This window comes from Photinus pyralis, unplaced genomic scaffold, assembly GCF_008802855.1.
Source record: "Photinus pyralis isolate 1611_PpyrPB1 unplaced genomic scaffold, Ppyr1.3 Ppyr1.4_LG5, whole genome shotgun sequence".
Taxonomy (NCBI): Eukaryota; Metazoa; Arthropoda; class Insecta; order Coleoptera; family Lampyridae; genus Photinus; species Photinus pyralis.
The window spans coordinates 25,742,525-25,757,464 of NW_022170596.1; the positions used below are offsets into that span (position 1 = coordinate 25,742,525).

Genomic DNA, 14,940 nt, shown 5'->3' on the forward strand with positions numbered 1-14,940 from the left:
TTATTACTATTTCATATTTTCCTTTTTATTATATTACTCAGTTATAAGCATTACTTGATTATGTTAATTCTAATTGTATTCAGGGAGTCGGTGGAAGATCTGAACCTGCCTGTGCAGCAACTGACCCGATAACCCCTGTGGTTTCCATTTCTTTAATTTGGTGGAAATAAACACATTATTATTATTATTATGGTCGGTGTTTCTTGTGAGAACTCAGGTCTAGCCTGGTTAACTAATCGCACGGATTAAAATCAAGTAACGATTAGTATCTGTGTCTGTGTCTGGTGCAGTGTTATGTAGGGTCCTTAAAAAAAAAATTATTATTATAAATTTAGATTCAGCACCCTCGAAAACATAAAACCGTTGAGAAAAAAACTTCCGCAATTTTGTTTTGGAAAAATCACCATTTGACTGGGCTATTTCGCCTATAAATCGAATTATTTGCGAAGTTATTCCTGTGTTAATAGTGCGATTATTAATACAATAAAAAAATCATAACTCCCTTAGTTTCCAATCGATTTCGAGAAATAAGATGCATTGGATTCGTATTTTAAAGCTTAAAGCTTCGCAAATTCCCTTTCCTAACTTTTTCCGAAAAAAATGATAACAAATTTATTAGCAAAAAAACATGAAAATCCAAGATGGCCGCTCAATTTTCAGGATGTTCCGCACCTCGGACATATGGGGACTTTTAGTATGTTGAACAGCATTATTGCTACTACTAATTTCGGACATCGGTTGCTTGTCCCGAATTTGTTCTAGGTTTGAGTAAATATTACTCTAATTTTACCCGACTAATAAGACAACATTCTAATCAAAATTATTTCAAATTTTGTCATTTTAATAGAAAAAAGAGCAGAATGAAATAAAATGTATTACATTATTTGTATGTTAAATTAGTTTACGTTACTCGTTTCGAAGTTCCTGCCTTGATTTGCCATATTATTACCCTAAAACGAAGGAAATTATATACATTGTAACGCTTTGCAAACGAGAGAGTAGGCAGAAAGTGTAATATATTTATCATACAATTACTTATTGTGCTGGTTTTATGTACCTATGCAATTATTTTAACGGCACCTATATAATTATGCCACAAGATTGGGTACCGAAAATAATTCTGATACGATTTTATGACAAATTGTAAGACTGCAGCACAGCCAACAGAAATGTACTGATTTGTTTGAATTGGTATAAAAGTCGACTGGGTGTTGGTTTTTCCTCCAGTATAAAATAATTGTTTCTTCAATGCTTACAACAAATACTCTACAACGGTCTTAGAAGTAAGTGATATTGAGTGAGTGCAATTACAATGGGAAAAAGTATTTTATACTGTACTGTTCTTGCGTGCTTCGTGTACCCCACCCACAATTTTCAAATGCAAACCCAAGATGCATTACTGCAGGTATGTTTGAGCAACGTCATTGAGAACATTTTTCGCGGAGATGCTCTGTACTACGTCTTCAACAACGAAAGCAATTTGCACCTTCTTCCTCTTCACATACAAAATGAAAGAACTATAGTCAACACCTCTCGCGACTTACAGCGCACAAATGGGAATATTTCATTCAGCTTTGTAATTCAAGTCAAAAGTATAGATTCCTTGGAACAGGATATGAAGTATTTGAATGGAAGTCCAATTTGGCATCCGTTTTATTCCAGAAACGGGAAGTTTCTGCTGATAACGGAACAAAGCGAGATGGTGAAGCCGATTGTCAGCCTACTTTGGGAGCAGGGAATCTTTTACATAGCGGTACTAGTATTCGAGCCAAATAAAAAATGCCGCTTGATAACGGCTAATCCATACCATCCGCAGAATGGATGCGGAAGACAACCAAATGCGCTCCAGGAGCGACTCTGTAATGAAACTATTGTAGGTGGCCTTTCCAAAGCTATACGGAACTATTATGGATGTCGATTCGTTATTTTCAATATGGAAGACTACCTAGAGGAACAAATGGGTCGGTTTAGTCTAACGCGCCTTACTCTTGGAGTAGCAGCCGAGTCGCTAAATATATCACTAAAAAGCGTCACCTACAAAACCATAGCTCGTGAGAACCTTTTAAAGTCCATTTCATGTTTTGAAACATTCTTGATACTCTCAAGTTACAAGCATTCTCGCACAAGTCGTGTGTTTTCGAAGCACAGCCATCTGTGGATTGTTCCACCTCCTGAGACCGTTTCTAGCTTAAAAGTCTTAATCCTTCTCTTCAAAAAAGAGGTTTGGATTATGCTTGCTATAACGTTTATATTGTTCACTTTTGCGTGGTATTTTCTGACAAGATTTAAAACGAGTTTCGGGGATATTATTCTTTCCACCCTGAGCATCACTCTATGGGGGGACACTACCGGTCGAATTCCGACCTCCTCGATTCTACGGTTCTTGATAATATGTTACATAATCTACGGAGTACACATGCAAACGGCGTATGTTTCCAACTTAGTTCGCATGCTAACATCGCCACCAAGCGCGTCGCCTATTCAGAGCTTAGCGGAATTAATGGAATCGAACATTCCTCTAATAGTAGATAATGAAACCAAGCACATTATTGGTATGAACTACAACGAAGATCTAAAAAAGATATGGCATAAGTTTTTAAAGTACGCAGTTGATTCTGGACCGTTGGATCCCGTTCGGTTAATGGAAAAGTGGATTTTAAAGCCAAATTTTTCCATGACAATCGAATCGAATACCTTACTTACACTACAATTGCGTCATCGTTTACCTACCCCGGATCACTTCTTCGATACCGTTCTGACACCCACCTCCTTAAAGGTGTTTTCATGTTACAACCACACTCACATTATAGACAGCTTGAATGAAGTTATCGACATGTTAATCGAAAGTGGAATATACGACAAGTTGGACAAAGACAGAAAAATGTATGCAGACAGAGAAATGAAAGGTTTTATTTCAGGAGACGGAACCACGCCGTTATGCTTCGCTCACCTTAGCGGTGTTTTCACAGTCTATATTTTTGGGGCGATACTGTCCATTACGACGTTTATTGCAGAGCTTATTATCAAACGTTATTCATAGTTTATGTAACTTGCTGTACTAGTTGCCTGTGTGCGCACTTTTTTTTTGAGATGCTGAACAACCACACTCTGAATTGTAGTTTGTACTTGAAAGTAAATCTTAATCTTCAAATCATGGCTTTAATATCTTGGAGTACCTGCAGTATGCTACCCTCCCCGAATCCTCTACAGCATCGTTACCAGGCAGGTTCGGACTTAAACTGTGACCATCATCTGATTTTCAGTTGGTAGGTGGCGGTAGTGCCTCACACCAGAAACCGTTCACATCTTAAGGAGATATAAAGCCTCAAAGTTAGAGGCCAGAAGTTAGCCAGAGCTTTGAAACACAAATGTCGTGATCTGTCAGAATCTTTAGTACTTCGCATATTATTTGTGCTTCGCACAGGAACCCTGCCACGCTTGCGGTTCGGTCGATATATAGCCTTAACGTTAGGTAGGTACTGGAAGTTGGCCACAGTATTTTTTTTATGGAAGCACAAATGTCGTGATCGGGAAAAATCCTTAGTGCTTCGCTAGTATTCGTTTGGGCTTCTCACCGGAACCCAGCCATACCTACCTACTGGGAAATATGTACCCTCAAAGCCAGTAATTACCCTGTAGAGTTATTACCGTATCTTGATTTTGAAGGATTGATGTGGGCGATAATAAAAAATTGAAAAAGAAAAAATCTTTCCTATTATGTGTTTGTGTCTTGATTGCAGAAGTTAGTTTTGATAATGTATGTCAGTTTCGCGGCCAGAATGTTTTGAAATATAATATGTACTTACGTAGATAGTGATGACCGAGATCAGCAATGAATAAAGACGTTTCGCATATATGTACTAGGTAAAAAAAAGTGGCAACGTTAATATTTAATGTTTTTTTTTACCAAAAAGCCATTCTTTCTCCATAGCTGAGTAGCTGCTGCACTCGTACATACAGGGTGAATTTTTTTCACGTCCACTATTGTAGGGATCTCGTAAAGAGTAAGTAGAGATACAAAAATACAATTAGATTTTGATACTAAAGTTGATTTTCAAATGGAACAGTATTTTTTCAAATACATTTTTGTATTCTGTGTCAAATTCTTCGCATAATTCATGTAGCATATCAAATACCTATCTTTAACTCTTTCGGAGCAAAAGTAAAAAAAAGCACAATTCAACTCTAGATACTTCCTAAATTTTATCACGCACCCTGTATAATTTTTTTAGTGTCAAAAATGCGCTTAGGAAAACATTATGATAGACGTGGGTGAGCATTTTTTAAGCCAACACCTTTATTTTTAAATGAATTTGTTCCATATTTTAGCCGCTCGCTGTACACATTGCACAGATTTTCAGAGAATAAGAATTTCCACGGAAATTGTTGTTCATGGTAATTAGTTCGTTATAATATCGAGGCCAATAGGTGTCTCCACGTCTACTTTTTTTTTTATTAAGACCTCGGCTTTATCAAGACATTTTAAGTTAAAGTGAATCTTTTTAGCGAATTTTTTTAAGTCCGGACCCACTTCTACCGTTTTGAACTACTTCAAGAGGAATGGTTCACGAGTTCTGGAATTTTGTGCAGTAGGTAGCCTATACCTTGAACGTGTACCAGACGGCCATAAAATTTGGCTGTCTAGGGAGCCCCCATGAATTATTTCCTGAGGTGCTGTTTTTGAAAGTGCAACGGGAATAACTTGTACATACGACAACCAATTGGCCTCAGATTTTGCATATGCATGCTTTTAGTGGTGCCAAGTTAAACTTTTGAATATGGGGAGGGGGGAGGTACACACGCGTTCTACCCTTCATGGTATTCTAATGAAAGGTCTCATCAAAATAAATTGGTCTGTACAAATTATAACTTTCCCGCGCGACCTTTTTTTCGAGATCAGTGGATGATGGGGCCTGAGGGGGGGGGGAGGGGTTGAAATTAATTAATTATCTTTTGTCTACGCTGCTAAATGGTCTCAACGAAAGAAATTAATTTCTACCAACCCTAGTACTCCTTGACTCCTTATTGTGATCGGACATATTCCCTTATATTCCCAGAACGAATTATTGGAAGAGGGTACTCACTCAAAGATCATTGGGACGTCTCGAAAAAATATATCCATTGGTGATGTCAAAATTTCAAGAACGAATATCTCGGTTTGTCGGAGAAAAGTACTCTCAAAGGCAAAATCTTGCAGAATGTAGTTTCGGAGGAGTTTGAATGTATGCTTGTCTTTGCTATGTCTTTAAATGTGTATGTGTAAAGATTCTCCTCCCCCCATAACCCAACCATTTACTAAGCTATTTCGGTTTAAAAATAATTTTCGCCTAATTCACTATATACATTAGCGGTACACTTTCAACCCCCAGGATTTCGCGATTGGGACGTCTGGAAGAAATATATACATTGGTGATGTCAAAACTTTAAGGGCGAATGTCTCGAAAACGGTTTGTCGAAGGAAAGTACTCTCAAAGGCAAAATCTGCAGAATGGAGTGTCTGAGGATTTTGAGAGAAATTTTGGTGCAGTCGATTTTTGGTAAAAAAGGAAGGTTATACACTGCCTTTTTTTTGCCCCGAAAAATAAATTGTCTCAGATCGACCGGAAGAAAATATTTTCTTATAGAATGTGGCCTGTAGAATCCATAATTTCAAACAGTTCCAAGATCTGACTACTAGATCAAAAGTTACAGCCCTTTGAATTTTTTGTCCAAATTGGTTTTTTTGCCCATAACTTTTGATTGAGACGTCTAATCGAAAAAGTACGAATCGTTTTGGATTCTACGCACCCAAATTAATAAGAAAAAGTTTTTTCCCGAGAAATTTTGGTGCAGTCGATTTTTGGTAAAAAAGGAAGGTTATACACTGCCTTTTTTTTGCCCCGAAAAAAATTGTCTCAGATCGACCGGAAAAAATATTTTCTTATAGAATGTGGCCTGTAGAATCCATAATTTCAAACAGTTCCAAGATTGGGCTACTAGTTCAAAAGTTACAGCCCTTTGAATTTTTTGTCGAAATTGGTTTTTTTGCCCATAACTTTTGATTAAGACGTCTAATCGAAAAAGTACGAATCGTTTTGGATTCTACGCACCCGAGAAATTTTGGTGCAGTCGATTTTTGGTAAAAAAGGAAGGATCGACCGGAAAAAAATATTTTCTTATAGAATGTTTATGAGATAATGGAGTAGCAGAGTAAGCAATTATCCTTAGTGAAAACGTTAACTGTTTATTATTTATTATTAACTGTCAAGCTACCTTAATTATGACAACTCTCACTCACTTGATCATAATGTACAATGTGACTCGCTATCCAGATTCCAACACTTCCCCTCGAGTCGCAGAGTGGTCTTTATCATATGACTTCATTCCCATCATTGTAACGCAATCCTCATGTTTATTTCGAGGAAGTCTTTTGGTTAAGATATCTGACAACATATTCTCTGTTGATATATGACCAATACTGATGATTCCATTTTTTAAAGCTTCGCGGATGAAATGATAACGGATGTCTATGTGTTTACTACGTGCATGAAATGTAGGATTTTCAGAAAGTTTGATAGCACTAAGATTATCGTTAAACATCTTCATCTTAGAAAGATCGTTCAATCCCAATTCCAAGAACATTTTTCTTAGGTAGATACCCTCTTTCAATGCCTCTGTCATTCCCATATATTCTGCTTCGGTTGAAGACAAAGCAACAGTTTTCTGTTTCTTGGATTCCCATGAAATGGGACCACCGGATAACATAAAAGTAAAACCAGTATATGAACGTCGATCATCGGGACAACCTCCCCAATCGGCATCAACATAACCTGTCGGTCCATCTTCACTTCCACATCTAAAGATTATTCCAAGATTCATAGATCCTTTTAAATAACGTAAAACACGCTTTGCTGCGATCCAATGTGTTTTTGAGTAGCAATTATTGAATTGACACAAATAACTTACAGTGTAGCTAATATCAGGTCTTGTAGCCATTGATAAATAATTCAAAGCACCAATTAATTCTCGATATGGTAATTTAGTTTCTTCAACACTTACAGGATTAACATTTTTCTGCAATTTCGTATTACAATCCATAGGCGTGCTCACAGGATTCGCATCACACATTCCAAAACGATCCAGTAAGTCGCATATGAATCCTCTTTGATGAACTTTAATTTCTTTTGCGGTTCTTTGGAATTCTATTCCTAAGCAATAACCTACTTCTCCAATATCCTTTACATCAAATATAGAGGAAAGTTTTCTAATCAATCCCTTAATATCTTCCAAATTTCGTGATGCGATAAGAATATCATCGACATACACGACGATTAAAATTGATTCTTGACCCTTCCCAATTTGATACAGACAGGAATCTCCGTTGCTTGGTTTTGCTCCGAAGCGCTGCAAAACTTCATCCAACTTAAAATACCATCTTCTTCCTGCTTGGCGAAGTCCATAGAGTGACTTCTTAAGTAAACACACCTTGTTACCTTTTTGTAATGATTCTATCATCTCTGCTGCTTTGTTTCCAATATTGGATTTATCTTCCCTGGAAATTTTGTACAGTATTTTATCCAATTGTTTTGGAGTTTCCATGTACAAAGTTTCTTCCAATTCTCCGTTTAAATATGCACTGACTATATCAAGTTGACGAAGGTGCATGTTGTAACGAGCAGCTAGTGCAGTAACCAACCTTACTGAACTAAGACGTGCAACCGGGGCAAATGTTTGGTTAAAATGAATGCCCAGTTGTTGACTGAATCCTTGTGCGACAAGTCTTGCCTTTCTCTTTTCTAGTGAACCATCTGCGTTGTATTTATTCCGCAGTACCATACGACTGCCAATAACTTCTTGGTCAACAGGTCGCTCAACTAATATCCATGTATCATTTTTTATTATGGACTTTATTTCGTTGGCCATGGCATCATACCATTCTTCTACTTCATCGCTATTTAACGCTTGATTCCATGTAACTTCATCGGTTGATGCACTTTCAACTTCTGAAGAATTTCCTGTATCGTTCGAAATCATATGAAACATCTTCCGCGGTCTTCCCCTTAAACCTGTCTTCACCAAATAAGGTCTTCCTGGTCCGCGTTTCATTTCTTCTGTATTTGTGTGTTCTTGAGAAACTTGTAAGCCATTGATTTCTTCTTTCGCAATATGCTCCTCTTCAACTTCTTCAATTTCTTTAATTTCGACTAATACTTTATCCACTTCAAAAGTATTTTCCTTGTCCTCCTCAAAAAATTCTATGTACTGCTTTTCTGAATTAATGTTTCCTTCCAAGAACTTAACGTCTCTTGTAACTTCTACTTTCTTATCTTCCACCAACCAAACTCTGTAACCCTTGGTTTGCTCAGAGTAGCCGAGAAATATTCCTTGTTTACATCGGGCATCAAATTTTCCCTTACCAGGTTTCTTATGCAAGCAGAACACTTTACAACCAAATTCTTTAAAATTACTAACATCTGGTTTCTTACCATTCCAGACTTCATAAGGAGTTTTTCCATCTAAGCTTTTTGAAGGGCAGCGATTACGAATGTAGTTAGCACAATTGATTGCTTCAGCCCAAAACGATGGTGGTAAACCTGATTGAATCAGCAAACAACGTGCAGTGCTTACAAGAGTACGATTCTTCCACTCTGCTATGCCGTTTTGTTGTGGGCAATAAGGAGCTGACAAACGTCGTACAATACCGAGTTGACTCAAAATTTTGTCCATTTCCTCGTTCTTGAATTCTGTTCCGTTATCTGACTGAAGACATTTTAATTTTCTGTCCTTTTGATTTTCTACTTGAGCTATAAATTCTCTCGTGATTTTAGGAATTTCACTTTTGGATTTGATAAACCGCACCTCACACCAACGTGAACAGTCATCTATGAATTCGACGTAGTATCTGGCTTTTCCATTTGATTCGACCCTCATAGGTCCACAAACGTCTGAATGGACAATTTCCAATAACTCAGTTACTCTATCTGACTTTCTAGGATACGGTTTGCTTATCATTTTCCCCAAACAACAAACTTCGCATTCTGGATTAGTCTGTCGTGAAATATTTCCAATATTTACACCATTAAAAACACCTCTACGCACACCTTTTTTGATGGCTTCAAAGTTTAGATGACCTAGACGGCGATGCCACAACATTAAATTGTTGGAAGTGACAACAGATGAAAACACAATGTCTTTGTTTATATTACTATTCTGTTTTGTGTTTACATTAACGTAATATAAATCACCAACACGATCTGCTGTAACTTTGATACTACCATGCTTGTCTATAACTACGGCCTTATCTTTTTGGAATAACACATCGAAACCTTTGTTGGTTATTTTACTTACAGACATTAGGTTAGCTCGCAAGTCTGGTACAAATAAAACATCATTAAGATTAATGTTAATTCCCAAAGATTTCATGGTGATCGAACCCTTACCGACAATTTCTGTTGACGAATCATTAGCTAAGTTTAATTGTTCGCGATCACATTCGCTAAATTTATTAAAATCCCGGCTGTCCCTACACAAGTGAGAAGTCGCGCCACTATCCAAGCACCACTTATTTTTATTCGCGGAACCAACCGTAAAAACTTCAGTCAAAAGACTAACATTTTCCGAACAATTAGCACTCGCTGACGACATGGGGTTATTGCGATTCATTACTCTGCAATCCGACGCTTTATGTCCAACTTTATGACAGCGATGACACCGGTATTTAAAACGTTCTTTGGTATCCTTATTCGAAATTTTATCATCTTTTTGAAATTTCGGACGTCGCCACTGACCTTGTGACTTATTCGCATACAATGCATTACCAGCGGAACTACAACCACGTGTATCGTTATTTCGCGCGTCGCTTTCTTCGATTATTTTAATTCGAAGAGCATCTACAGATGGTAATTCATCTCGCGTTTCTATCGCGCAACGAAAATTTTCGAATGATCCCGGTAAACTGTACAAAAGCATTATAGTAAGCAAATCCGGATTAATTTCTATTGACATTTCGTTCAATTTATCAACAGTATCAAAAAATCGATTCAAATGTTCACGAACATCACGTCCCTCTTCTAATTTTTGTAGGGTGAGTTGCTTTAATAAAGTCGCTTTCCTCGCGGGACCTTTAGACTGATAAATACCCTCTAATTTATCCCAAATATCGCGAGCGGTAGCACAGCCCTTTATTTGTTTAAGCTCGGATGAACAAATAGATAAAATGATTTCTGACCTTGCTTTTCCATCACGTTTTATCCACATTTCGATCTCATCGTTTTCAGAAGTAGACGATGGTTTAGGTGAACTTCCATCGACGGCTGACCACAAGTCGAGTTTTACTAAAAGTGCTTCCATTTGTATTTTCCAGGTGTCGTAGTTTTCCTTGTTCAAAAGTTCAACACGTGTTGCGTTTACATAATTCATCGTAATATTTCTTCCGATTATTCCTGCGCAATCACATCCAAAAATACGGCAACCAAATTCACGTACAAACTGCTAAATCAATTACAAACTATCTGGGCCCATAACCTATGAGATAATGGAGTAGCAGAGTAAGCAATTAGCCTTAGTGAAAACGTTAACTGTTTATTATTTATTATTAACTGTCAAGCTACCTTAATTATGACAACTCTCACTCACTTGATCATAATGTACAATGTGACTCGCTATCCAGATTCCAACAATGTTCCAAGATCGGACTACTAGATCAAAAGTTACAGCCCTTTGAATTTTTTCTCGAAATTGGTTTTTTGTCCATAACTTTTGGTGCTTCATATCAGTGGCTAACTGCCTATACCCCAAGCAGCTTTATCCCAAGACAGAATTGTAACTAGGGATGAGACCTGACCGTACTAGGACTCACCAACGAAATAAGTTCATAAATGCTTTTCAACATTTAAGAAGGTGAAAACCAATTTTGATTTGGAGGGGGTGGCGGAATTTATAACCACACTTAAAGCACACATTTTTCAAGAAGTAACCAACGAATGCAGATTTAAAGAATTAGAACAGTCTTGATCTGGCACCCAGTGACTGTTGTCTCTTTTCAAATTTCGAAAAACACTTGAGAGCGTCGCTTTTGATCGAATCACAATTTGAAAATGGCAGGCGAGTCCTAGTGGCGTACGAAATGACGTAAAAATACATACGCAACAAATTATTATGCAAACCCGTGTTTTGTAAAATAAGATCTTTCAACCTTCAACGTTCGTTATCGTCACACTAGTGTTTACACACATGTTTGAATTAGTATATGATATCATAAGTAAGATTTTTTATCACAAGAAAAGATGCTGATTGGAGGAATCAATTAATACAAGACACAATAATTAATTTATTTAACGATGTCTAAAGTTTAGATAACAATAAATTGTGTAACTATATTATTCTCAATCTAACAAAAATAATTAGTATATAAATTACTTTCTTAAATTCGGCGAAGAATGACGACAGTAAGGATCCTTCCCTTAATTTTGGTATTGTTTCGAATAGTTAACGTGGAGGAGTCTAACGTACTTGTGAAAACAAGGCATGGTGTTTTGAAGGGTTATGTGAGAGAAACGTGGAGAGGTAGGTCGATTTTGGCCTTTCAAGGTATTCCTTACGCACAACCTCCTGTTGGGGGTAGACGCTTTCAGGTATGACTGATAGTATGTAAGTTTAAGTTCCCGATTTTTACCTGTTAACAGCCGCCTGTTCCCGTCGATGCATGGGAAGGTGTCTTGAGTGCCAATAAGTCGCACGCATTTTGTCCTCAACGAGACGTATTCGGGGACGATAGCAAAGTATTTGGGGACGAAGACTGTTTGTTCCTTAATATTTATACACCAAAGGTAAGGCATTTTATTGCAAATGATCAGCTAGGAAATGTATTAAATATATTGTAGACCGCGACCTTTGAGCCCCTACTTTTACCAGTGATCGTGTATATCCATGGGGGAGGTTTCACAAGTGACAGTGCTAATCCTGAGTTGTACGGGCCGGATATCCTTCTCGACAAGGATCTAGTTTTGGTTACAATTAATTATAGACTAGGTGAGTGGGAAAGTTATCGTGAACCTATCAGTACATATGACTAATTTTAGGTGCTCTGGGCTTTTTGAGCTTGGAGGACGATGTCCTCCCTGGAAATAACGGGTTGAAAGATCAAAATCTTGCGTTAAAGTGGGTAAAGAGCAATATTAACAGATTTGGAGGAAATCCGAATAAAATCACGATCTTTGGCAATTCTGCAGGTGGAGCCAGCGTCTATTATCACATCCTTTCTCCCGCCAGCAAAGGTAAAAGCCGTAACAGTTGATGTGTCTGTGGTAGTTTGCTTGTAGGCTTATTCCATGCGGCCATCTCCAGCAGTGGAATTGCTACGAGCTCTTGGGCTTTGGAAAAGCGCGGTGAAGCACGGAAACGTGCCCAGAAGCTCGCTAAACAACATAATTGCCCCACCTCATCCAGTCAAGTAATTTTAAAGTGTTTGCAGCGTGTTAATGCGGACGACATTGTACGACATGTCCACAAATTGATGGTAGCTCAAACTACTAATGACAGCTCATCTTTCACCTTCGCTTATAGGAGTTTAGCAACGAGAACAGCATACCGTATAGACCAGTGATTGAACCTAAAATACCTGGGGCATTTATAAGCGACCACCCAATTGACATAATTAAATCCGGACAATTCGCCCAGGTTCCATATATTAGTGGAATGACCAAAAATGAAGGTGCTATGAAATCTGCTGGTAGGTACTTGACGAAGCGTCCATTCGCCTCTCATTCATTTTCTTCTAGCCTTTTATGCAAACGCCACCTTGATAGATATACTTAACGAAAAATTTGACGATATTGCCCCATTTCTGTTTTTCTACAATACCTTCGATTTCAAACGGAAGGTTTCAAGAGTAATACGCAGATTTTACTTCCAGGAAAAGTCCATCGATAACAGCACCAAATCGGAACTAACCGACGTAATTTGATCATAGCTCTCTATTCCTATCCTTTCTTAGGTTATTACAGATGAGCTATTCTACTACCCTCAAAGAGCCACCGTCGAACTACATTCCGCCGTTTCCAGTGCACCGGTATACTTCTACTTGTTTGGCTACCGAGGTACAGAGAGTTCGTCCAGATATTTTGGCGATCCCACGCACGACTATGGTAAGCAAAATTAAGCGTATTGACTCACAATTGACTAATGCTGCAGGTGTCTGTCACTGTGATGATTTGACCTATCTGCTAAGCAACGATTACTTCGACAACTACAGACCGTCGCAAGCGGATTTGAAGATGAACGACGTTATGACAACGCTACTGTATAATTTTGCAAATTCTGGGTGGGTAGTTGATCAAAATCGTAAAAACCTCACTGTTGGTTTTGGCGCAGGGATCCAACACCAAAAACGGATTCGATAATTACTAGCAAGTGGAAGCCAGTTCACAAAAATAAGTTTAGATACTACGCGATTATGAGGTATGATGAAATTGACATGAAGAGGCAGCTGTTCGAGGAACGGTATCACTTTTGGAAGACGATACCGACGTTTGCACAACTGAGCAGCGCCGCTGATTAGGAACTGCAAAATTATTAGGAAAACAAACAGGAATATTGCGGTTACGGGCCGGTTTAGCATGTTATCAGATTATTATCTAAATAGTTGTTTACGTACCAAGTAAATTTAAGATGTCCCTTACTGACTGAGGATTTTTTATAAATTCTAGCAATGTGACGTAAAACGATTAATCTGAGGTCAGATGCGTCAGTAACAATGTTTACATCTGAATATTGACGTTCGTTTATATGAAAGTAAAGTGGTTTGTATATGGATGCTATTACTATAGCATCTTCATAAAACTCGATAGCGAAAGGTGTCAATAGCAACTTGGGTATGCTAACTTAATTTAATGCCAACAATAAATCGAGCTCATTATCAAACTGATCAGGTTCTCCTAGGTTTGGAAGGAGCCTGCAAAGCGATCAAAAAGCTCTAGAATGAACTACAAGGCGATTTCCACAGCATTTTTTGAATCCAGTCTAAAACAACTCCTTGGAATCGAGAAAGTATTTTTTAGAGATATTGCAAGCACCTGAGAATTTCAGGAGGGGTTTGGATGTTCTAAAGGCGCTAAAGCGCTGGAAGAACGATAGGATCCTTTGGAGAGTCTTGTGGGCTCTTTTCATTACCCCTCAAGTGCTTTTAAATAATTGAAGCTTTGCAAGTTCTGAAAGCAATGGACACTGTAATTAAAGAGCTACTACAGCGCTCTGTGATTATCCTGAAAAGCCTTCATGCTCAGAAATCAAGTTCTATCCTAGAGAAATCATGTTCTATCTTAGAGCGCTTTTGAGTTGGCCTATAAAACATTATAAAGGATCAGGAAAGCTGTAGATGGCCTAGTAGATAAGTCTGGAAACAGTCTCATAAGGTTCTCGAGAGGAACACTAGCATACCTTTGGAAGCCTAGAATAGCTGGCAAGCATTAGAAGTCTTTCAAACCTTCTATCTTAACGTGTTTACCAGAGTATCTTCAAAATGTTTTGAAAGAATAACGCCCGAATGCTTTAGGAAGTTTTCTATGTTCTACGGTTAGTGTTTTGCATAGCTTTCTAATGCCATTCCAAAGGGATTCCTAAAGGGATATTTAATGCTATAATTTCATAGTGAACGCAAATTGGTCGGTCGTTTTGGCAACCTCATTCAAAGAAAATTGTAAAAAGTTCGAGGTTATAAACCGTTTTCGTCAGATACGCACACGTGCAAATTCGAACTACCGCCTAGATTTATACAATTACAAAGGGACGTTTCTGACGAATAACTCATAGTTAAAATGGCGTTTCGACTAGTAAACAACTCAATTCAAAAGCAAAAATGAATCAGTTTCAGAGTTTGGCCTTTATATGTTATATGTGTATATGTTTTATTATTTATATACTTTTTTTGTGGGAGCTAGTTTCAGTGCAGTTGATATAAATACA

General features: G+C 37.8%; 1 protein-coding gene across 3 annotated transcripts; it reads left to right on the top strand.

Moving 5' to 3' along the window:
* Positions 1-11,300: 11,300 nt before the first annotated feature.
* On the top strand, positions 11,301-14,910 carry LOC116172588 (venom carboxylesterase-6-like). 3 transcript variants are annotated; one of them, XR_004145709.1, is made up of 11 exons: positions 11,301-11,612; positions 11,664-11,807; positions 11,862-12,009; positions 12,060-12,254; positions 12,300-12,496; positions 12,544-12,709; positions 12,759-12,934; positions 12,974-13,124; positions 13,171-13,300; positions 13,351-13,850; positions 13,908-14,910. XR_004145709.1 is itself a non-coding variant. In XM_031489820.1 (10 exons), exons 1-10 carry the CDS (start codon positions 11,418-11,420, stop codon positions 13,535-13,537), a joined length of 1,689 nt encoding a protein of 562 aa, XP_031345680.1. In that variant the 5' UTR covers positions 11,301-11,417; the 3' UTR covers positions 13,538-14,910. The 3 variants fall into 3 exon arrangements, 1 of the variants encoding a protein (XP_031345680.1); XR_004145708.1 differs by having other exon boundaries at positions 13,918-14,910; XM_031489820.1 differs by having other exon boundaries at positions 13,351-14,910.
* The last annotated feature ends 30 nt before the right edge of the window (positions 14,911-14,940 follow it).